The sequence below is a fragment of the Lissotriton helveticus genome, chromosome 6, assembly GCF_964261635.1.
Source record: "Lissotriton helveticus chromosome 6, aLisHel1.1, whole genome shotgun sequence".
Lineage (NCBI taxonomy): Eukaryota > Metazoa > Chordata > Amphibia > Caudata > Salamandridae > Lissotriton > Lissotriton helveticus.
Genome location: NC_136067.1, coordinates 85680523 through 85706356, shown reverse-complemented (window position 1 = coordinate 85706356; position 25834 = coordinate 85680523). Strand labels below are relative to the sequence as shown.

The 25834-nt window shown below is 47.4% G+C and overlaps 1 protein-coding gene across 1 annotated transcript in view; it reads left to right on the top strand.

The window, feature by feature from the left end:
* LOC144762256 (calpain-1 catalytic subunit-like) overlaps positions 1–25834 on the top strand; it is an 879063-nt gene that overhangs the window by 218676 nt on the left and 634553 nt on the right. Inside the window, exon 2 of the mRNA XM_078647399.1 lies at positions 19245–19314. Coding sequence (XP_078503525.1) covers positions 19245–19314 — 70 coding nt within the window. The remainder of the gene's footprint in view (positions 1–19244; positions 19315–25834) is intronic.

The following is a 25834-nucleotide window of genomic DNA, read 5'->3' as shown; positions in this document are numbered from 1 at the left end:
GTCAGGCGGGTGGCAGGCCTTTTAGATATGGGTTTGTAGCGCAGGCATGTCCAAGTAAGGGAAGAGGTCAGAAGTCAGCCCTGGGTTTCATGTTCACAGGCCTGTTGAGCGCCTGAACTGATAGGACTTGTGTTCAACCTCCTTGTCACAGGTTGAGATCCTTGTAGGTCCACTCCGAATTTCATCCTTCTGAAGTCAATAAATCGAGTAGCATGGAGTTGAGTAACAATAAACATATGTGAATTTGCCCGCCCTATAGCCGGCAGCTATGCAGGTTGTGGGAGTTGTCATCCAACAAGTGTGCTATGGTCCAAAGATTGGGGAAACTCTGGGTTAAAGCACAAAGGCGATACAAAGTATTATAAAACATTTCCCAAGAATACTATCAGAAGTTGGGGGATCAAGGCGTCACCTAGGGTGGTGACTGGCGTGTTTCAATGGACATGCTCCAACAAGCGCTATACACAGAGGTGTGAGTTGAGCATCAAACTGGGTACCGGTGAAATATGGTGGTCTGAAGTGGTGCAGAGCAGGAATATCGACGGAGAAATATCGTCTAACATAAATATCGCCGCAGAAATATCGATTTGAAGCAATATCGATAACAAAAATATAGTTTGACCAGAATATCGACTGACAGGTAAGTAATATCGATAACAATAATATAGTTGTAATAAATATAGTTTACAAAAATATAGTTTACTAAAATATCGATTTTTTAATAATGTTATGTATTTTAGTGTTTTTAATGAGAATTGTTTGTCATTTTATTATATGTTGTAGAATTTTATTAGTTATTAATGTATATTATGTTGAATTTTGTGTTATTAGTTCCGTAGCGGGTTGTGGGTTTATAGGGGAATAGGGTGGGAAGTAATTTAAATATATAAAATTAATTGATTAATTAAAGTGTTAATTTATTAATAATTGTTTAATAATTATTTGTTAACTAATTTCAATTAGGCAATTATTAATTAATTATGTTAATTAATGTATTATGTTAATTAATTATGTTAATTGTTTAATTAATTTTAGGTGTGTGTAGTGGAGTTTATATGTGTAAATGGTGTGAATTAAAATGTTATTGATTATTTTTTAAATACTTTATAAATTAATTACCATTAATTAATTAGTAATTATTAATTGTAAATGTGTAATTAATTTTAGGTTTGTGTTGTGGTGTTTATAAGTGTATATGGTGTGAAAGCTGTCAATTGAATAATTAATTAATTAATAAAATATATACTTTAATTTTCATTAATTAATTAGTAAATATTAAATGTAATTGTGTAATTAATTTTAGGTGTGTGGTGGATATTATAGTGTTAAATAATGTGTAATTAAATATTTTTCTATTATCTTTGTTAATAATATATTTAAATGTATATATTAATTATGTTTATATTGGAAATTAAATTTAATACAAAATGACATCGTTTTTTTTTTTATTGTTTTGGGTTCCAGCGCTTTCCCTACTGTTGTACCCTGTGGAGTGGGAATAGTAATTTTCACCCCTACGCTATCCAACGCTTTCCCTACTGTGCACTCTCTGGAGAGGGAATAGTAATTTTTACCCCTACGCTATCCAACGCTTTCCCTACTGTTGCACCCTTTAGAGTGGGAATAGTAATTTTTACCCCTACGCTATCCAACGATTTCCCTACTGTTGCACCCTCTGGAGTGGGAATAGTAATTTTTACCCCTACGCTATCCAGCGATTTCCCTACTGTTGCACCCTTTGGAGTGGGAATAGTAATTTTTACCTCTACGCTATCCAACGCTTTCCCTACTGTTGCACTCACTGGAGTTGGAATAGTCATTTTTACCCCTACGCTATCCAACGCTTTCCCTACTGTTGCACACTCTGGAGTGGGAATAGTCATTTTTACCCCTACGCCATCCAATGCTTTCCCTACTGTTGCACCCTCTGGAGTGGGAATAGTAATTTTTACCTCTACGCTATCCAATGTTTTCCCTACTGTTGCACCCTCTGGAGTGGGAATAGTAATTTTTACCCCTACGCTATCCAGCGCTTTCCCTACTGTTGCACCCTTTGGAGTGGGAATAGTAATTTTTATCCCTACGCTATCCAACGCTTTCCCTACTGTTGCACTCACTGGAGTTGGAATAGTAATTTTTACCCCTTTGCTATCAAATGTTTTAACTACTAATGTTTTAATTTTGTTATTAAATGTATGTATTATTATTTTTAAATACGTTAATGTGTTAATTAAATATAGAAAAATGTATTTTATTCAAAATGTTTTATATATGTTTTTATTTTATTTTTATATAATTATTAAAGTTTATAAATTAAATAAAGATAATAATAAAATGTATTTAAGAAAATATATGTATATGTACACATTTATTAAGTTTATATTGATTAAATTAAGTGTATTTGTTATAAATAGTTAAAATATAAATGTAATGTATTTTATTTTGTTAATAATATTAATATTATTTAATTTAAGTTATAATATTTTTTAAAGTCGATATTTTTTACATCTATATTTTTGAGTCGATATTATTGTACTTACCTGTTTAAGTATAGGGAGTCGATATTTGTGTAATCGATATTTTTACATCTATATTTTTGTAAACTATGTTTTTGTAATCGATATTTTAACATGGCACCGTCTGAAGTAAACCCCCCCGGCAGCTGCCGCAGCGCCATGCATATATTCACTGAGAACAGGGGTTTGGTTTGATCTTGTATGGGTTACTGCAAGCCAAGTCCACAGGGTGTTTAGATGCAGAAGGGATACACCTGTCCAAAGGGGGAATGGACCTATTCGTGCTTGATCTGGGGGAGGCCTTGGAATCAGGAGGGGTTAGGTAACTAGGTCTATCGTGGTGCGGGGCCCTGGGGTGACGTAGGCCACACCCAGTGCTGTTGCAGAGTTACAGGGCGATCCAGAGGCTGTAAGGTACAGTAAGGGTACCCTCTGCAGGAGCACAGTAAGGGTGCGAAAGCCAAAAATCCCCAGGGAGGTCCTCACGTTGGACCCTGGAGGAGCGACAGTGCCCCGTTAGTGCTTTGGGCGGTTGTGGACCTGAGTAACCGGGGGTTGCCTGCAACTCTCCACCCCCCCCTGAGCTGGGAGGGGCATGAGTAAGGGGTGGACTGGCGGTCCGCCCTCCCCCAAATCGACAAACAACGGTTGGCGAGGGCCACGGGGTAGGTTGGCTCATCAGATGGGCAGGTGGCGAGGGGCTGCCTGCCCTGGGATCGCCCGTAAGATAACCCACCATGTTGGCATATTTGCTATGCAAATAAACCTGCAGCAATTTTCTCTACTAAAAATGTGTTGTGTCTGATTATTTCTCTGGAGTATTGCTGTGGGAGGGATGGGGAGTGTTGCCGATATTGGCACTAAGAGGATTTATACACAGCGCCTAGACGCTGAGTGCAAATCTCGGGAGCAACAAGCTGGCAAAGGAAGGAGTTCTGCACAGAGCCTAGATGTCATGCCTGCAGTAGTAACAAGCATTTTCCATCACTTATCACAAACAACGGGAGGGAGAGCATGTTGGGGGGGGGGCCCGGACAAGCATAGAATCCAGAGCACCAGGAAAAAATCATAGTGGCTAGGGGACAGGGGTGGATGTGCGCAACTCACAGGAACCGCTTCTGCAATTCCAGGGAAACGTTTCCCACAAGCTGCTCTGGGGACAAACAGGTGATGGGTCCCGCCGATTTCTGCCTGCAGAGGGGTTGTGGCCAGAGGCATGCCTCTGAAGTAGTTTATGCGGCCCCTGGTGCCTGCCACGGCCAGCGGCCTCTCCACCATAGTCTGCAGAGCTGGCAGGCAGCTGGCGAAGGTGTAGTTTTCCTCGTGCTCCAGCTCCAGGGAGTAGCCCGCTCTCAGGGAGTGTCGGAGGTGGTGAGGGGGCTGTGGGGAACAGGGCGCCCTAGTTCTCCTGCGGGGCCGCCCGTCCAGCGAGATATTTTTGAGGTAGAAGAGCATGGGTCCATGCTGCCCTACCTTGGGGGATGCGGCGGCGGGGAGTCCAGGCACGTGTTGCTGGACCCAAGCACTGCCACCCATAGCAGTCATATAACAAAACACGTGCACCCCACAACCCCAGCCTGGACCTGCAAAGCAGCAGAATAAAGAAAAAAAAGTACTAGCACTGTGTAACAACGAAGTAAAGGGGCCAGTAGCCATGGGAAGATACAAATGACGTTATGGCCGTACTAAGGCGGGACTAACAAGCCTATTAAGGATTCACACAACAGCATTTACGAAGGACAAAGACAGAAGCCAATGAAAAATATGGGCGGAGAGTGGGTGCAACTTCTCTCCCATACTCTACTACCGCAGTCTCGAAGAGAGAACATCGCATGCAGGCTGCAGCTAAGGCTCGACCTAAAAAAAGTGAACAGGAACCTCTACCATGTGTGTTTAAAAAATAAAGTGACCCCAATATCAAACACATGCTTATGTAAAATTAGAAAAATAAACACACATGAACATTAAACATGAAGTGCATCATCTGGTAAACAATATAACCTTATGTAGTCATCATGCCACATAACTAATACAAGCAAACCCATGAAATCTCATGCATATATCGTGCATGTAAACGCCATTGTGTATAACGAGAACTTGCAGGGTAACCCAGAAAGTTACAAATGCTATTTGAAAGTGCCAGTGACTGAAAACAACTCAATTTTACCTCCAGCAATGAGTCAAAACTCAGCTGTTCCAATCCAAAATCGCATGATCTATATTGCGAAGCCAATGTGACGTACATTTCTGAAGTGTACCATGGGATTGCACCCAACCAGGTGACGTTCCACTCCACAGTGAAAGAGAATCAACAAAAGACTCTTGGCCGAACAAACACCCCGTGACATGCAGTAAACGAACAAAATTAACCGTGTACACACACGGTATGTGCATGAGATTACGTGGGTTTGCCTGTATTAATTATGTATTTACAACAAGGGGTGGTGATGGACAGAGTCTCTGAATTAAGCAGAGTACTCTCACCCAGTCAAGAGATCAGGGCTAGATCCAACACCGTTTTTTAGCTCATTGCACCATCCCAGTTTCAGAACCTGGCTGTATGCAAATTAGTCTGTCCCTGGCCCAGTGCATCATGGGAACAGGGCAGACCAGACTACAAAAGCCAATTCTTACACTGGGAAGGAAACAAGCTTCCGGGGACCGGTTTCTGGCATTTCAGCCGTCTTCGGCCCGGCTTGCTTGAATCCTGATGGTGCAATGAGCAAGGGACTCACATCTGAGCATACCCTTCCACGCTTAGGGTGGACAAAATTATTTACAACAAGGGGTGGTGATGGACAGAGTCTCTGAATTAAGCAGAGTACCCTCACCCAGTCAAGAGATCAGGGCTAGATCCAACACCGTTTTTTAGCTCATTGCACCATCCCAGTTTCAGAACCTGGCTGTATGCAAATTAGTCTGTCCCTGGCCCAGTGCATCATGGGAACAGGGCAGACCAGACTACAAAAGCCAATTCTTACACTGGGAAGGAAACAAGCTTCCGGGGACGGGTTTCTGGCATTTCAGCCGTCTTCGGCCCGGCTTGCTTGAATCCTGATGGTGCAATGAGCAAGGGACTCACATCTGAGCATACCCTTCCACGCTTAGGGTGGACAAAATTATTTACAACAAGGGGTGGTGATGGACAGAGTCTCTTGACTGGGTGAGAGTATTCTGCTTAATTCAGAGACTCTGTCCCTCACCACCCCTTGTTGTAAATATTTTTGTCCACCCTAAGCGTGGAAGGGTATAAATCTCTTGACTGGGTGAGAGTATTCTGCTTAATTCAGAGACTCTGTCCCTCACCACCCCTTGTTGTAAATATGTATTAATTATGTGGCGTGGTGAATACATATGTTTATTTGTTTACCAGATGATGCACTTTATGTTTAATGTTCATGTGTATTTATTTTTCTAATTTTACATACGCATGTGTTTGATAAAGGGGTCACTTTATATTTTAAACCCACATGGTGGAGGGTCCTCTTCACTTAGTTTTACAGAGGCAGTCACATAAGTGGTTGTCAATTAGACATAACAGTTTGTTATCAGGTTTTGGTTATCAAGTGTTGGTTACTGTTGGATTGTATGTGATCTTTTAAACAGTTACCTCTGAGAAGGGAAGTTTGCCCAAAATGCATTGGTTTTCTCATCCATGTCGAGTTCTGATGAACTGCAGACCACTATGTGCTTTAGAGAAAAGCCTGGACAGGCAACTTCTTGAACTTGTTAGTTGAAACTCTGAGGAATGGAAAACACTTTTGGAGTAAAAAGATCATGATAAACCTCTTGCTAGTCCCCAACCTTCCTTGTTAATACATATGAGTCACCCCTAAGGTAGGCACTGGACTGCCCAGGGGCAGGGTGCAGTGTATTTAAAAGTTGGACATGTACTTTTAAGTTTTATATGTCCTGGTAGTGAAAAACTCCTAAATTAGTTTTTCACTATTGCAAGGCCTAAATCTCACATAGGATAACATTGGGATTGATTACCTTATTACCTTTTATAGGCATAAATTCCAAATAGGAAGATAAAACGGATCCAAGTTTGGTATCTCTGGAATCACAATTTAAAATCCAAACTTAAGATGAAGTCGGATTTAAAATTTACCATTCTGAAAATGCCAATTTTAGAAAGTTTGCATTCTCTTACTTTAACCATTTGGTGCCTGCTGCTTGTCTCTGATCACGTCTGGGGTGGGTGACAGTTGGGCTTTGTGTATTCACCCTAGACAGCCACACACAATGGGAACTTTGCTGTGACTTGATAGAACATCATGGCAGGATGGGAGGGAAGAGTTGGACTCAGTGTCACACCTAAATAGGCTGTGTCCTGCCCCCACACAAAGGGTTGCATAACCCCCCTCTCCCTGGCCCCATAGTGAGTCTGTGGCCAGCGCAGGATCTCTGTGTACTTCAGAGGCCTGTCTTTGAAATCTCCCCCACGTCAAAGGCCAAACTGTGTATAAGTACTGGACCTCTGACACCACCTCTGGGCCTGTGGATATTCTGCCAGGAAAGACTGCTGTGCTGTTGAAAGGAGTCCCATTCTGCTGGACTGCCACTCTAAAGCAGGTGCTGCCTTGCAGTGCTGACCTGCTGCATGCTGCACTCTTGCCTGGAGATAAAAAACTGAACCTGGAATCCATCTTGAACTCAGTACCCCAAAGGGACTTAAAGGGCTCCTGCTGGCCTTCTGGTCGGAGCCTCAGGGACATAATAAGCTCCCCACAGTTCATGGACCTGTCTATAACGGGTTTCTGAGCCTCAAGAGGCACCACTCAGGTCACTGGGCCCTTGGTGTGGTTCTCGAGTGCTTAAAGTCAAGCTTTTGGGTTGTTCGTTAACGTGAACTGGCTCATTCACTCCGGAACCGTGTTGCTCGCACAGAGAATCAGTGCGAGCCATGGAAAATTTGTCTCTTTGCACAGCAAGCATCGTCCACCAGAGTGGACCATCACCATGAGGACCCGCCCTGTCCGTTTGCAAAACCTGGCCTACTCTGACCATCACCAGCGATGCTCTCATTACTTCCGGCAACCTCCCCCCGCCAATGGGATTCTTGGCATAAAATTTGAAGGTAACTTCAGATTAACTAATCTAGGACTGTATCCGCCCCACGCTCCATCCCTGTTGGCCTGAACTTCTGAATTTGATCCGGTCCACCGCAACCATATATCCTCGGTTGGCACTTTATGCTTCTAAGCACTGATTTACAATTTATTCTGTAAAGACTCATAACTCTGGTACAAAAGGGGGTGGTGAGGGACGGAGCATCTGAGCCAATCAAACACTCACACCCAGTCAAAAGATTTGGGTTTGATCCATCACGTTCTTTAGCCCACTCTGCCACCCCAGTTCAGACATGGCTATATGCAAATCAGTCTGACCCTGTGCCTCATGGGAAAAGTCCAGCCCGAACTGCCAAGCCATGTCTTCCCTGGACCGGAAACAAGCTTCCGAGGACCGGTTTCTGGCATTCCAGCCGTCTTCAGCCCGGCTTGCTTGAATCCAGTGGCAAAGTGAGCAAGGGACTCGCGTTTGAGCATACCCTGCCACTCTTATGGCGGCCAAAGCGGTACAAAAGGGGGTGGTGATGGACGGAGCATCTGAGCCAATCAAACACTCACACCCAGTCAAAAGATCTGGGTTTGATCCATCACCGTTCTTTAGCCCACTCTGCAACCCCAGTTCAGACATGGCTATATGCAAATCAGTCTGACCCTGTGCCCCATGGAAACAGTCCAGCCCGAACTGCCAAGCCATGTCTTCCCTGGACCGGAAACAAGCTTCCGGGGACCGGTTTTTGGCATTCCAGCCGTCTTCAGCCCGGCTTGCTTGAATCCTGTGGCAAAGTGAGCAAGGGACTCACGTCTGAGCATACCTTGCCACACTTATGGCGGCCAAAGCGGTATAAAAGGGGGTGGTGATGGACGGAGCATCTGAGCCAATCAAACACTCACACCCAGTCAAAAGATCTGGGTTTGATCCATCGCCGTTCTTTAGCCCACTCTGCCACCCCAGTTCAGACATGGCTATATGCAAATCAGTCTGACCCTGTGCCTCATGGGAACAGTCCAGCCCGAACTGCCAAGCCATGCCTTCCCTGGACCGGAAACAAGCTTCCGAGGACCGGTTTCTGGCATTCCAGCCGTCTTCAGCCCGGCTTGCTTGAATCCAGTGGCAAAGTGAGCAAGGGACTCACGTCTGAGCATACCCTGCCACACTTATGGCGGCCAAAGCGGTACAAAAGGGGGTGGTGATGGACGGAGCATCTGAGCCAATCAAACACTCACACCCAGTCAAAAGATCTGGGTTTGATTCATCACCGTTCTTTAGCCCACTCTGCCACCCCAGTTCAGACATGGCTATATGCAAATCAGTCAGACCCTGTGCCTCATGGGAACAGTCCAGCCCGAACTGCCAAGCCATGTCTTCTCTGGACAAGAATAGGGGCCTGGCTGTGAAGATGAGGTCCACTCAGCAGGACCTGAAGAAAGCCCTGTATGCTGATGAGGAGGGAAGCACACTGGATAAAGGAAGTGGAATACCAGGGGAGTGAGCATTCTGGGAAGGGTATGAGGACTATTTTGCAACTCTTGAGAAAGCAGAGCCCTGGTACTACCTGGAAGACCCAAAACTGGATCCCAGAGAGGGCAGAAGCCCTGAGAAAGATAAGGAGCAGGAAAGTGACATAGAAAAGTATCTAGTGGAGAGAGGGAGGCCCACAGAGAGGAAGTCCTCTGCTGGATCCAATGCAGGAAGCTTTGTCTCCTCCCAAACCCTGTCTCCTGAGGAGTTGAAGGACAGACAGGCTGAAAGAGGCCTGAGGCTGCAGCTGGCCAAACTGGCTGCAGGGGAGAAAAGAGCTGAGACTTTCAAAGCCCCGGCAGAGGAGAGGAGGGCTGAGGCTGAGTGGGCCTTAGCCAGGGAAGAACTTACTATGGAGGCAGAACACAGGAAAACTGATGCTGAGAGAGCTTTGGAAGAGAAAGAAATCTTGCTGGCTCATAAACGGAGGCTTAAGAGAGCTGGACTTGAAGGACAAGCAGCTGGTAGAGTCTAACAGGAATGGTGGCAGCAACACTACAGTGTCCAGTGGTATAGGAAGAATTCACATACCCATGGACTTTGTGCCTGACTGCAAGGAAGAGAATGACTTAGACAGGTGGTTTGGGGCATATGAGGGCATGCTAGAGGTGCACAGGCTCCCTGAGGAGGATTGGGTAGCTGGTATATGGAGGCATATGCCTAGTGATGGTAGATACGTCCTATTTGCCCTGGAGAAGGGGGGGACAGGCTGAGGTATCTCACCATAAAGGAGACCCTTGTCAAGAAGTATGGATTCACCCAGCGCAGGTTGAGATTCAGCGGCAGTCAAAAACTGTCTCACCAGTCCTGGGGGCATTTTGTGGGTTACATTTGCAAGGAACTGGTGGTTGGGTGACGGTAAGTAAGGTAAACACCTCCGAGGGGCTGTACAATTTGATGGCTATCGAGCACATGTTCAGTCACTGTTTTCCAGAGCTATGCCAACACCTGGTTGATTGCATGCTTACTAATTCCAGGGAGCTTGCAAAGGAGGCAGACCTCTGGGAGAGTACCAGAGTGTCTGGGAAGGCATTTGGGAGTGATCCTAAGGAGTGTGACTCAGGTTCTCATCAACAGAGTAAGAGAGAGGTTTGCAGTGACCAGACAAGTCCCAGTATGGTGAGGGAGGAAGGGGCCCATGTCCCTTCTACAAGTAGGAGGAGAGGTTATGCTGGTCAAAGGTTCAGAGTGCCCTATTTCCAGCCTCAGAGCTTGGGTTGACCCAGAGGGGGGCACAAGCAGGGGGACATGGTCTATACTAAGAGACCCTCCATAGATGGGAGCTCCACAGTGTAAGGGGAGCTGGGTGGGGTGGACGCCACCTGCGCCCTACCAATTCTGGTTTCTGAGGATACAACTTCACAGCAGAGAGCACTGAGGCTCAGATGGAGGGGCAGTAGGGGGAAACATTCCACAGTGGGAGGAGCAGTGGGTCAGGGGTTTCTAACTCTGAGAAGAGAGCATCCCAAAACTGACACTGGTCAGACCGCTTCTGGCCAAGGGGGCTCTATGCACTGTCACAAGGACAGAGGGCTGGGGACCTGCACCGGGCGGACTTTTACATGGCACATACAGAGTGTGTCTACCCTGAGGGCAGTAGTGGTACTCCCCTGAAAGACTGGGCTCTCCGGGGACATGTTCAATCTAAGGGTACAGCCCGAGGGTTGAAAGAGGGTACCACCCCTGAACTGGTGAGAGATAGGCTGGAGAAAGGGTGCATGCAAGACACCTGGGGCTACTGCTTTCCACTCTGAGAAACTGCATAGGTCAGAGACCCCTGGCTGACTTGAGGTCTGGCTTTTGACACTGAAAGCTGTCAGTGGCTTCTGTTGGTTGTTGTCCTTATGAACAGAGGTTTTCTTGGGTTTGGGACAGCATTCTCATCCAAGGGGTGGAATGGGCTACATCACTTTGTTGGCCATAGTGGTACTGTCTGCCTTCTGGAATGTATATGTGAGCAAGTTAAGGTTAGGTGCTTCACAGATGGGTTCCACAGGTGAGGAGAAGGGTTTCCTATGGGTCAGTTTAGTGGCTCAGGATAGTACAGACACAGGAATCCAACTGAGTTCAGAGAGTCGTAGAACTGACAAGTGCGCCTATAGTAGAGGGCCATTGTCCACATTCTATCGCCTAAGCATGGATTCCATCAATCTATTGATTAGTCTATTCTGGCTTTAGCCTGGAGGGGGTTTGTGTTGGAAATGGCCCTTTCTGTAGGCAGGCTAATCCCCACACGTTTTGACTTTCTCCTCCTGCTGACTGTCTCTGAAGACATGTCTGGGGTGGGTGACAATTAGGTTTGTGTATCACCCTAGACAACCACACACAATGAGAGTTTAGGGAATGGGCCATCCTGACAGGATGGGAGGGAGGAGCTGGACCCAGTCTCACTTATACCGGACTAGTCTGTGTCCTGTACCCACACAAAGGGCTGCATACCCCCTCCCCCCCCTGTAGTGAGTCTGGAGCCAAGGCAGGAAGCGCAAGACCTCTGTGCACTTCAAATGCCTGTCTTTGAAGTCTCCTCCATTTCCAAGGTCAACCTGGGATTAAGTACTAGACTTCTGACACCACCACTTCAGTATTCCTCTGGACCTGTGGATACTGTACCCAGAAGAAGGATTGCTGTGCTGCTGAAAGGACTGCCACTCTGCTGCATTGCCACTCTGAAGGAGCTACTGTCTTGCTGTGCTGACCTGCTGCATGCTGCCCTTTTGCCTGGAGAAGAAGTACTGGACCCGAACCAATCTTGAACCCAGGATCCCAGAGGGACTTAATGGGCTAGTATGCTGGCCTCCTGATCTAACCTATTTTATAATTTTTTTTTTTAAATCCAAAACTCTAGTTCTACTTATCAGATTTTGTAGTTTTGACCTTGTTTTGTTCATTAGATTAAGCTCTATTTTTCTAACCAGGTGTGGGATCTTTTTGAGTGGTGTTTTTACTGTTTTACTGTTTGAAGTCTTGAAGTGAAAATTCTTTAAAGTTGAACTCTTCTAAAACCGAGGTCCTGTCATTTTGCAGAAAATCGTCCTTTTGGCCTCCAAGCTGTTGGCCTCAGAAACTTGGCACTCTTCCTGTCATTCTCTTTGATAGTAAATTGTCCTTTGATGGCCAGATCAATCACATTACCTTTTCCTCCTTTTTTAATAAATCTGCTTAGGAAAGTTCTATTATTCCACAGGAACTGCAGAAAGCAGTGGTTTCCATTCTCATTGTCTCCAAATTAGACTATTGTAATGGACTTTTCACTAATATTCAGAAAATAGATTTAAACAAGCTACCAATATTACCGAATGCACCGGCCAGCCTGCTTTTAGGTATACCTAAACACAAATCTGTGTCACAAGCCTTGGCATAGCTTCCCTGGCTTCCAATTAAGAAGGCCCTTGATTTCAAGGCTCTCGGGATTGTCTTCAAGTATTTGCACAATCTAGGTACTGAATATTTTGAACGACAATTTCAGCATTACACTCCAGTCAGACCTCTTCGATTACCATCTGCCTACAACCTACTGATTCCCAAATTCAAGAGATCAAACTGGGGTGGCAGGAGTTTTGTGACCTGCACAGCTATGTTTGGGAACTCTATGCCTCTCAATCTTAAGCTGAAGACCAATCTGCTTGCTTTCAGAAAGGTATTAAAAATGTGGCTCTTTAAACAACAGATTCAGTAACTGGTCTTATCCACCATTCCATCTGGGAGGCCTTTCTCTTTTAGGCCAGCGCTAGACACCTCTTGGTATTAGAGCACTTTATACATTTTATTTTAATTTCATGACAAATACTTTACACATTCCCTTTAAGTTAAGCCTGACTGCTCTGTGCTAAGCTACCAAAGGGTGAGCACAGTTTAATTTGCCTTATCCTGATTAGGATTGTGGTTACTGTTTGACCAGGGCTCACCCCTGAGTCAACCAGGAACGCAATTTCTAACAATACCTTTTTCTCTTCAGCTGGTTTCTATTCTAGCTGATCTAGCTCCAGTCTTAAGAGTTTCTCACTGGTGAATGGAAGTCTTATTATGACATACCTCTGACTAGAATCCAACTTCTAGGACTTCATCCACAACAGCCTACGGCCAGCCCCTGAAGCCCCTGCTGAAGATGAGGCAGCCTATAAACATCAAAAGTGATGTCCGAATGAAAATGGGCTAGCAACTCCATTTTGGAAAGAATTAGAGGATGTTCTTCATCATACTGAAGGGTGTCAAACAGGGTCTGAAAGTCTGTGAGTGAAGCCTGTGATGCGTAGGCTGCATAGGTACTTGCGTTTATGGTAAAATTAGCCGCAGTGTAGAACCTCTGAAGGGAAAACTCATCCTTTTTTCCACCAGATCAGACAAAGTAAACTACTCTCATGTTAGACTTAATGCGAATGCCATTGTGGCCAACAAAGTGTTTACCTATGGCGTCTAGAGAAACAGATCATCTAACTCATAACGCTGATTAAGAAAGCAAGGAATTGCTTGCTCGTCTGGATCCTTCTATTCCTAGCACAGGATTAACCCCTCCTATGCTCATGACGAGGTCAGCTCGTCATGAGCCACGGTGCTCGTGTGCTCATGAAGAGCTGAGCTCGTCATGACCGTTGGAACGCTCGCACGCTGGGCAAATTCCCCTGCTGTGCGAGCGTTCTACAGGAATGGGTGTGGTCATGACGAGCTCAGCTCGTCGTGAGCACACGAGCACCGTGGCTCATGACTAGCTGACCTCGTCATGAGCACCGGAGCGCTGTGCGCGCCCCCCGCCCCCCAGCACATCGGGGGAAACAGCCCTGCAGCCAAGGGGTTAACTTTATCACTATATGCAGCGGCAGGTCATCATAGTCCACCAAGCTACATTGAGAATAAAGGCCCTCTTCCTGTTGGGGTTTTAGAAGGTATATCAATTGCGAACCCAGAATATATTTGCCTCGGAGTTCAGATTCAGCATCCTCATCTATAGGGTCCAATTTCTATTTTTTTTATGAGGACTCTGCCAATACAGAATCCACAGACTCCTTAATTGGACCTTCTAGCTCCGAACGAGATATTAGGAGAACCTCCTCCTCCTCTGTAGTGTAGTTCCTATACCCCTTATAGGCTCTGCGCATTGGAAAAATATACACTATAGTTTTGACAGAGGACTGAGGTCAGTATGTCTCTATTGAGTACATTAAACTTAATTACTTTGTGTGCCAGCTAGCTCAGAGGTCACTAGAAACTTCTCGAATAAACAAGAAGGAATTAGTCTCTGACAACCGCATAAACATGACAACTTTGTTTCCCTTAGAATCGGAACAATTCTCAGAATCGTGGAAACAATAGATAACAGTTTCACTAAGTCAATCGTGCATGCTTAGTTTCTCCAGAGTTACACAGAAATAGATAGACAGGCATTTTAATAAAAAGGGTTTATTGAACAATCTTATTTCTCATGCAAGAGATATGAACTGCTACAATCGTAAGACAGAATGCGAAGTATAATACGTACAGCGTTAGCAGTAAGATAAAATAATACTGCAATAGCATGGTTTGTAGCTATGACATATATTCATGAAATACATACATACATAACACAGGCTAAAAATGTGAATACTCATTAGGTGCTTCTAAATAGTTCTACCCCAGTGTACCTAACCTAAGTGTAGTACGAGGTAAGAAACAGGTGCTGTTTTTCTATAGTCTAGTTTAGCTATAGTTAGTATTTGCCAGAAGACCCTCTAGGTTCTAGTCTGCTCCATACCTTAGAATGAGAGTGGTTGGAACCTCTTTCCGGTTCTCGATCTCTAACACCCCGTGAAGGGAGTCAGAACACTGGAGCTGGATTCTCTGCGAGGAGGATGAGAGCGTCTGGTCAGTGCGTCAGGCGGGGACTCAAATGCCTTCCGAACTTGCCGTGGCAAGCCGCGTACCTGAGCCGAGCATGCAAGTATGAAGCCGTGGTTTGCCATGGTAAGTGAAGGCATATTTATACCTGGAAGGTACTTAGGAATGCTAGTATTGACGTAAAAGTCGGGCAGATGATCTTCATGAATGAACCCCTAAGGAATAGATGTTCATGCATAACAAATGAGTTTTTAAAGAAATCAATAATCCAAGCAGGGGAAGTCCTAAAGGCTTAAGAGTCTGGTTTTCCAAGAACTCTCTGTGACATGGGATGGACGGATGTAGGTGACCATGCCTGTATTTGGGTAGCATGGCTGATGCCTAAATAAGGGCTGGGATTCTATGCCTAAATAAGGGCATTGAGTGTTGTGCCTATAAAAGGGCATGATTCGGAAAACCTATGTGCGGGTATCTAAATCCAAACATAACACCTCAGCTGGAGGCTACTCAATATGATGCTGCAAGTGAGTAGCTTTTCTGCCCTACATAGTAATTAGCAAGGTTGATCATGTAAAGCAGCATTCATCCTGCTTTTATAGTGTTGCAGAGCAACAGGATCTCTCTCTTGTGAGATCTCACTGCTCCACAAGACAGTGCTGCCTCCTGGATCTGTGCCCACATAGAACCGCCGGCTGTGGTTCCCAACACCACCCAGCATGGTTCTTCAACCGGCCTGAGTACTATCATCTGAGAAGCTCCCTTTCCCAGCCAAGCACATGCACTGGGAGCACGCTGAAAAACCATGCATTAACACTGTTTGATCCCCACGACAAAGAGACCAGGTAAAAAATGGAAACCATAAATAAACAGCAAGATACAATCAGCAATTAGACAAAAATTAAGTCGCGTGCAGCTTACTTCTAATCTGCAAAGACAGAGAAGAGTACAGAAAGATGGGCGGAGGGAGGAGCTTTTATTCTTTCTATAAAAATAGAAAACAGCTTTAGAGATTAGAGATCACTGGTGTGGAAAACCTCTGTTGGAGGCAGAGCCGCCTCACAAGTAAATAATTGGACAAGGAGGAAGGGGATAACACACAAACCCATATAAATTCAGCAGTTATAGTTCAGTTATCTCAAGCAACTATAACTTGTGCCCTAAGGTAACTATAACTCGCTCCCTCGCCATGTACAGTTTTTTAACCAATAATTTTACAGCAAATGTTGCGCAAATGTCATAGAAGATGTAGTGAAAAATGTAATTTATAGACAGTTGGCAGTGCATGGCGAGGGTGCAAGAAATATTTACACGAGATAACTATAACTATAACTGCTGAATTTCTATGGTTTTGTGCATGCAGGGTTGGGGTACTCAGGGTTTGCCCTGTAAATAGTTAGTGCCCTGGAGCCCACCCAGGGCACCCACGTCATATTTAAAGGGGGGAGGGGAGCATGCAGCCCTACTCCCCTGGCCAATATTGACCCCGGGGACCTCATTTCCTGGGTCCTGCCCAGACACTAAATGTGGAAGAGACACCCATCGCCCCTCCCCCGGCAACTATTGGCCACAGAGAACCTAATGCCCAGGACCCGGCCAGACACAAAATGTGGTGCATTCATTCCGGTGCAGCAACGTACTGCTGCGGTCCCATGATCTGCCTTTGGCGGTCCTCCCGCGGAGCGCTGGCATGGTGCTCTGTAGGAGGACGGCCAAAGTCATGATCGGGACCAACGTTTTGGTGTGTCATTGGCTGCAGAACGTTTTCATCATACATCCTTTCATGAATGCGTTCAATTATAGGGATGACCTATTGGTTTTTGGAGCTACCCAAAAAGAGCACGATACAGCTGTCACACAAGTATGTTGTTTACTTACTGATGCAGGTTTGACTTTGAATGCAGAAAAGTGTGAGTTCTAAAAGAGAAAGCTAAAATGCTTAGGCCAAATCTTTTCTGATGAGGGCATGACACCCCACCTTGCTAAAGTACAAGCGCTGTCAAATGCTGATCCTCCACAGGATGTTTCTATGGTGTGTTCATTTCTTGGCATAGCCAGTTACTCTTACAGATATTTTGAGACTTGGCCACTGTAAATGCTCCATTGAGAGACTGATGAAAAAGAATGTTTCATTTCATTGGTCACATGAATGTGAGAAACGTTTTAAGAAAATCCAACAAAGCCGTTGGGAATGCTACTGAAATGGCAGACTTCAATTACAAGCTTCACACAGAAGTGGTTGTTGACGCTGGATAAGTCAGGTTAGGCGCTATCCTTGATCACAGAATGTACACACAAATGCTTGAAGGCAAATTGTGGCGCATGCAAGTAGAAATTTGTCCCAAACAGAATGTGCTTATTCTCAACCTGATAAAGAAAGTTTAGCCATGGTTTAGCCATGGTATGGGCTTGTGAACATTTCCATGTATTCCTGTACAGAAAGCCTTTCACGCGGGTAACTGATAATCAAGCTTTACTGACTATATTTGGCAATCCAAAGGTCAAGATGCCTCCTCGCAATGAACAGTGAGGACTAGATCCAACAGTACAATAATAACATTGTGCCTCTTGCATGGAACCCTGCTGACTACTTTTTCAGAGCACCTATACAGAGTCACAGTAATCCATTGCAGATGTCTGAATTTTACATCAGTTTCATTGTAAAATCAAACACACCATCTGCCATTTAGTTAGCCCAGATTATCATTCCCACGAGCCATGATAGTGACATGCTACAGTTGAAAGATAATTGCATACCAGTCATGGAACCAACACACTCGACTCTTCACTGGCGATGGTGAATATCAAACATACAAAAATGTCAAAGATGAACTGTCCACAACTCAGGAAGGAGTTGTACTCCGAGGGTTGAGAATTGTGATTCAAGAGAATCTGTAACAGAAAGTAATTGAACTGGCCCACAAAAGCCATTGTGGAATCATTGCCACAAAACGAGCTCTCCGCAACCAAGTCTGGTTTCCTTATCACAATGAGAGGGTTGGACAGGAATTAAAGGCCTGTCATCTATGCAACTGCCTTTCCACAAAAGTTACTCAACACACCTTAAACATGTCAGAACTCTCAAAGCATGCGCGGGAGAGAGTAGCCATTGACTTTTTCAGTACATTTGACTATGGACATCAACTGATGGTGAATGTGGACAAATATTCGCGATTCCTATCGATTGAAGATCTTTCATCTACCACTCACGAATTTGTTTTTGAGAGACTAGATGGCATCTTGGCGACATGGGTTGTTCCAGCCATAGTGAAATCTGACAATGGTCCGACTTTCACCAGTCTAGAGTTCTGAGATTTCTTAGATCATCTAAATATAAAGCATCAGAAGAGCACACCTCTGTGGCCGCAGGTCAACTAGATGGTTGAGCACTTTATGAGTACACTAAGGAAAGCAGTGAAGCGTGCTACTCTTCTGAGGCTTGATTTAAAAACTGTGTTAAACTCTACTCTAACAGCTTATCATTCAACACCTCACTCGACCACAGGTGAAAGTCCTACGACATCGATGTTTGGGAGAGCAATGACAACCAAGTTGCCTCAATGGATCCATCAGTGAGAGAAAGACTAGGATGCACCTCGTGAGAAGGACTTGATTCATAAACAAAAGATTAAAGCATATGCTGACATAAGACTACATGCGAAGAACTTCATCTTTAAGATGGTTGCACACCAAATGCAGAAAAGTAAATCTTATGCTCCATTGGATGCATTGAATGCAGAACCTTTTTAAGTGGTGTCTATCTACCAAAGGACACATGGCGACTTCCCAGCACCCTGGGAAGTCTATTACCAGAGACTCTTCTAATTTTCAGCATTTAACTCATCGTTCATCAGATCTACATGTTGAAAGAGACTGGTTCTAAAGTATCAGGGACTGCTCTTCGCTCTACACCATCGACGCAGATCCTGCACATTGATAGTGACAGTTTCCAGTTTCCCATGACCAGATCAGGTTGAACAATTAAAACACCAAAAAGATTGATTAAAGAGATAGAGATTTAATTGCATGTGTGCGTATATGTGTGTGTGTTTTGTAAAAATTAAACAATTTTGTTTAACAGAGGGGTAGATGTAGTGTCTTGCGAGTTAGCAATGACGGAGCCCTTTTGACTCCTGATGGACTCCGTAGGGCTGTGACATATGTGTTAGAGGGGAACGCAATAAAGGCTGGTTCAGAATGTTGAGTTTGCAGTTACACGCAGACGAATAAAGATGTGTAATACTAAGGTCTGTGTGTGGCGTAATCATTGACAGGTACCCAAGCTATGAAGGATGCTACATTGTTGACACTTCGACTTTTCTTCTTTCACAGGAAATCACCAGTAACCCTCAGTTTATTGTTTGTGGAAAGACACGGACAGATGTTTGCCAGGGAGAAGTAGGTGAGTATCTGGATAACAGTAAATTGAGATGAAGGTGGAAGCATGCAGTGGAGTAACACAGGCCCCCACAGCCCCTGCGGGGCGTGGGCCCCAAGTTCCAGGGGGCTCCCTCAGCACAGTACTCTGCCCAGAGAGCTCCTTAATGAGTACGGAGGGGGACCCTTCACGTACCTTACAGGGGGGCTCCTCAAGTTTTGTTATGCCAGTGGAAACATGAAACAGATGTGTTTAGAGAAATACTATAATGCGTAAAAGGAAGACAGTGTGAGCTGTCGACAGACCCTGAACGTGGTCAAAGATCAGCATCAGATCAAGGACCATGGAAGGCGGTGGACCCTTAGGCTTAGAAGGCAGAAGTGGATTAAGTATTTCCAATACACGTCTGAGTGTACTAACTCAAAAGCATGACAGTGGATGAGTATCTGCTTCAGTACACTCACCTAATGTTAATTACCATTTAGAGGATGGTCTTTCAATGCTTGGGTTTCACAGATTTAATAGGAGGCTATGGATTGCTTTCACTAGTGGCCCATCCAAAATAGGCCATCTAAATATGGCAACCTGAGTATGTCTACCACCCTCCTGTGCCTGGTTCTGAGTGCCATCTTTGGGTGGGTACATACCGGTTTGGGAGTCACCTAGGTATCTGCACAGATGCTTTGCAAAGCCAGGTTATTTTTTTATTGCAAGAAGCACTCTGACTACATCTATAACCTGCTGGTAGTACCCTCTCATGACGGCCACCTACGACCAGTCATGGGTTATAACTAAATGGCACTTTGCATGCTGGGAGTTGTTGTTTCACTCTTTACATGGTATATAGCAGGGGTCTCCAACCAGTAGCTCGGGAGCTACTAGTAGCTCACCAGCACCCTCAAAGTAGCTCTTAGAGGTGAAGCCAAACCAAGCCAATCTCAGAGAGTCTGTGTATATTAAAGAAGGCAGCACTGCTCATTTCACTACCCTTAAGAGTTACAATCCAATCCAATCCAATCAGAAATTTGTATAGCGCGCTACTCACCCAGAGGGTCTCAAGGCGCTTAAGGGGGAGGGGTTCGCTATTTATCGAACAGCCAGGTTTTGAGTTGTTTTCTAAAGGAGAGGTGGTCCTGGGTAAGATGGAGGTGGGTGGGGAGGGAGTTCCAGGTCTTCGCCGCCAGGTAGGAGAAGGATCTTCCTCCAATGGTGGCTCTTCAGATGCGTGGAATCGTGGCGAGGGTTTGATTGGATGATCGCAGTTGGCGGGTGGGAGTGTAAAAGGTTAGGCGGTTGTTGAGGTATTTGGGTCCTAGGTCGTGGAGGGCCTTGTGTGCGTGGGTGAGGAGACGGAACGTGATTCTCTTGCTGACGGGGAGCCAGTGAAGGTCTCTCAGGTGTTCGGATATGTGGCTTGGTCGAGGTATGTCCAGGATGAGTCGAGCGGAGGCGTTCTGGATGCGTTGAAGTCTTTTCTGCAGTTTGGCTGTGGTTCCGGTGTAGAGGGTGTTACCGTAGTCCAGTCGGCTGGTGACAAGTGCTGGGGTGACCGTCTTCCTTGTTTCGATGGGGATCCATCTGAAGATCTTTCGGAGCATGCGTAGGATGTTAAAACATGATGATGAGACGGCGTTGACTTGTCTGGTCATCGAGAGGGAGGATTCTAGGAGGAAGCCCAGGTTGCGAGCATGGTCCGTTGGTTTGGGTGCGCTGTTCTTTATCCACTCGGCTACTTCTTTCATCCCTTCGTGTAGGTTGATTCTGGCGGTGGTTGGGTCTTTGGTGAGGGAGAGGATTAGCTGAGTGTCGTCCGCGTAGGAGATGATGTTTAGGTTGTGTTGGTGTGCGATGGATGCGAGGGGGCTCATGTAGATGTTGAAGAGGGTGGGGCTGAGTGATGATCCTTGTGGTACGCCGCAGATGACTTCGGTGGCCTCTGATCTGAAAGGGGGGAGGCGGCCTCTCTGGGTTCTTCCGGCGAGGAACGAGATGATCCAATCCAATGCCTTATCTTGTATCCCGACGTTTCTGAGGCGTTGTACTAGGGTGCGGTGGCAAACCGTGTCGAACGCTGCGGAGAGGTCCAGGAGGATGAGGGCCGCTGTTTCCCCGTTGTCGAGTAGGGTTCGGATGTCGTCTGTGGCTGCGGTGAGGGTGGTCTCGGTGCTGTGGTTGGCTCGGAAGCCGGACTGTGAAGGGTCGAGGGAACCGTTAGACTCAAGGAAGGCGGTGAGCTGCTTGTTGACGGTCTTCTCTATGACTTTGGCGGGGAATGGGAGGAGCGAGATGGGGCGGTAGTTCTTAAGTTCGGTGGGGTCTGCTGAAGGTTTCTTTAGAAGGGCGCTGAGTTCGGCATGCTTCCAGCTCTCCGGGAAGGTAGCGGTGTTGAAGGAGCAGTTGATGATGTCCCGGAGTTGGGGTGCGATGGCGGAGTCGGCCTTGTTGAAGATGTGATGGGGGCATGGGTCGGTAGGTGATCCGGAGTGGATGGAGTTCATCATGCGAATGGTGTCTTCGGTGCTGATCGGGGTCCAGGCGCGGAGGGTGGCGGTGGGGGGTTTCGGTTCAGTGGTAGGGGCAGTGGTCTGATTGCCGAAGCTGTTGTGTATGTCTGCGATCTTGCTGTGAAAGAACGAGGCGAGAGAGTCGCAGAGGTCTTGAGAGGGAGTGATGTCGTTGTTGCCGGCGCTGGGATTGGTGAGCTCTTTGACGATGCTGAAGAGTTCCTTGCTGTTGTGGGCGTTGTTGTCTAGTCGATCCTTAAATGCTGACTTCTTGGTGGTGCGGATCAGCTGGTGGCGTTTGCGGGTGGCGTTCTTGAGGGCGGTCATGTTGTCTGTGTTTGGGTTTCTTCGCCAGGCTTTCTCGAGGGTGCGGCAGTTCTTTTTGGAGTTCTTGAGGTCGTCGTTGAACCAGGAGGCTTTTTTGCTTCCTGGCTTGTTGGGATTGTTTTTCAGGGGTACTAGCTCGTCAGCACAGTGGGTGATCCACTGTGCGAGATTGATGGCTGCTTCATTTGGGTCCGTTGATCTGGCAGGAGCGTTTTGATTCAGTGAAGTGGTGAGCTGGTCGGCGGTAATTTTGTTCCAGCTTCTGCGGGGGACCTGTTGCGGGAAGTGGTGAGTTGTGTTCTTTCTGAAGCTGAAGTGGACGCAGCTGTGGTCTGTCCAGTGGAGTCCGGTGGAGTGGCTGAAGAAGATGTGCTTGCTGGAGGAGAAGATTGGGTCGAGCGTGTGTCCGGCGTAGTGGGTGGGGGTGTTCACCAGTTGTTTGAGTCCGAGATTGGCGAGGTTGTCCAGCAGGGTGGTGGTGTTGTTGTCGTTGTAATTCTCCAGGTGGCAGTTGAGGTCCCCTAGGAGAATGTAGTCAACGGAGGGGAGGGCGTGTGGGCTGACAAAGTCAGTGATGTCTTCGCTGAATTGTGTGTGGGGTCCTGGGGGTCTGTAAATGAGGGTACCTCTCAGTGTGGTCTAAGGGTCGGTGTGTATCTGGAAGTGAAGGTGTTCGGTGCCTGTGAGGGCGTCGTCGGAACTGGTCGAGATGCGGATGGTGTTCTTGTGGACGATTGCGATGCCTCCTCCTGTTTGGTTGATGCGGTCCCTTCGGATGATCTTGTATCCGTCCGGGATGGCTATGGCGATGTCGGGCGCTGATGAGGCGTTCATCCAGGTTTCCGTGAGAAAGGCGACATCCGGAGTTATGGTGGCGAGTAGGTTCCATAGTTCAATGGCATGTCTGTGGACCGAACGGGTGTTGAGCAGGATGCACTTCAGGTGGTTGTTGTTGGAGCTCTGTTTGGCATGTGCGGTTGTAGTGTGGGTCCTGATGCAGCAGAACTTGCAGGCTTGGCAGGTGAAGGGTCCATGGGTGCGTCCTGGGGCGGCTCGGTGGCAATCGGGGAGTCGGCCGGTGTTGAGTGCAGTGAGGGTTGCGGAGTCGTATGTTTTGCGGGAGGGATGGCCTCTGCGGGAGTCAGGGGGTCTAGCGCTGAACGCGGTCCAGGCACGGACGGGCGCAGACGGGCTTAACTTTGGCGCGCCTTCGGCACGCTTAGGGCGCGCCCGCTGCGCGTTTGCCACTCTGTCATAAGTGGAGAGTGGAGGAGCAAGGGAGGAGCAGCTGGGAGGCGGGAGCGGGGTGGCGAGGTCCGGGGATGCTGGAGGGAACGGGGGTGGGGCCGCGGGGGAGCAGCGGCAGGGAGCGGGGAGGGTTAGGAAGCACAACAAATGGCACCAAAACAATGCAGGCGAGATCGGGGGCACAATCTGGCACAAATACAGGTTAATAAACAATATCGATACGATACCAGGCACAATTGCAGGCGAGATCGGGGGCACAAGAAAGGCACACCAAGGAGCGAGTGGAGCGACCGGTTCTGACTAGGTCAGGACGGTCACAGCTCTTCACCTCGCGGGACTTCCCTTATGTTTACCAGTGGGAGGGAGGAGCAGCTGGGAGGCGGGAGCGGGGTGGCGAGGTCCGGGGATGCTGGAGGGAACGGGGGTGGGGCCGCGGGGGAGCAGCGGCAGGGAGCGGGGAGGGTTAAGAAGCACAACAAATGGCACCAAAACAATGCAGGCGAGATCGGGGGCACAATCTGGCACAAATACAGGTTAATAAACAATATCGATACGATATCAGGCACAATTGCAGGCGAGATCGGGGGCACAAGTAAGGCACACCAAGGAGCGAGTGGAGCGACCGGTTCTGACCAGGTCAGGACGGTCACAGCTCTTCACCTCGCGGGACTTCCCTTATGTTTACCAGTGGGAGGGAGGAGCAGCTGGGAGGCGGGAGCAGGGTGGCGAGGTCCGGGGATGCTGGAGGGAACGGGGGTGGGGCCGCGGGGGAGCAGCGGCAGGGAGCAGGGAGGGTTAAGAAGCACAACAAATGGCACCAAAACAATGCAGGCGAGATCGGGGGGCACAATCTGGCACAAATACAGGTTAATAAACAATATCGATACGATACCAGGCACAATTGCAGGCGAGATCGGGGGCACAAGTAAGGCACACCAAGGAGCGAGTGGAGCGACCGGTTCTGACCAGGTCAGGACGGTCACAGCTCTTCACCTCGCGGGACTTCCCTTATGTTTACCAGTGGGAGGGAGGAGCAGCTGGGAGGCGGGAGCGGGGTGGCGAGGTCCGGGGATGCTGGAGGGAACAGGGGTGGGGCCGCGGGGGAGCAGCGGCAGGGAGCGAGGAGGGTTAAGAAGCACAACAAATGGCACCAAAACAATGCAGGCGAGATCGGGGGCACAATCTGGCACAAATACAGGTTAATAAACAATATCGATACGATACCAGGTACAATTGCAGGCGAGATCGGGGGCACAAGTAAGGCACACCAAGGAGCGAGTGGAGCGACCGGTTATGACCAAGTCAGGACGGTCACAGCTCTTCACCTCGCGGGACTTCCCTTATGTTTACCAGTGGGAGGGAGGAGCAGCTGGGAGGCGGGAGCGGGAGCGGGGTGGCGAGGTCCGGGTTGCTGGAGGGAACGGGGGTGGGGCCGCGGGGGAGCTGCGGCAGGGAGCGAGGAGGGTTAAGAAGCACAACAAATGGCACCAAAACAATGCAGGCGAGATCGGGGTCACAATCTGGCACAAATACAGGTTAATAAACAATATCCATACGATACCAGGCACAATTGCAGGCGAGATCGGGGGCACAAGTAAGGCACACAAAGCAGCGAGTGGAGCGACCGGTTCTGACCAGGTCAGGACGGTCAGGTTACAGACAGCCAAACCAATTGCAGGGCCTGTTGATAACTCTCAATCACCCACTGTGGTGGCCTATCAATCAATCAATCAGTCAATCATGCATTTATAGAGCACACTACTCACCTGTGAGGGTCTCAAGGCGCTGAGGGAGTGTGTGGGGGCATTTTGGCAGCTCAAGACATTCGAAAAGCCAGGTCTTGAGGCTCTTACTGAATGTTTTCAGTGTGGGGCTTCATGTGATGGGTGTACCTCCTGTTCTGGTTCTATGGATGCAGGGGATTTCGGCCAAGGCCTGGTTAGCGGAGCAGAGGTTTCTTTTGGGGGTGTAGAAGGCGATTCTTTTGTTGAGGTATTGGGGTCCGGGGGTTGTGGGGGCTTTAAATGTGTTTGTGAGCAGCTTTAAGGTCACTATTTTTTCAACGGGGAGCCAGTGGAGGTCTTCTATATGCTGGGTAATGTGGTCTTGTCGTGGGATGCTGAGGATGAGTCTGGCTGCAACATTCTGGACAGTCTGAAGTTTGTGAAGTCGAGATTTGTTGATTCCGGCATAGAGGGCGTTCCCATAGTCCAGCCTGCTGGTGAGAGTGCATGGGTGACGGTCTTCCTGGATTCGGGGGGTGGGTCCATTTGAAGGTCTTGCTGAGTATGCGGACAGTGTTGTAGCATGTGGAAGCTGCAGCGTTGGCCTATGGGTCTGCCACATGAACCATCTTTATCCACTTTAAATCTACCTAAGAAGGAGATTGGCCATGTTATCCAACCTGCTCGATTACTCGCGCTGTGTGTAACATCAAAGAATAGTAGCAGCAGTAACCAGGGCTG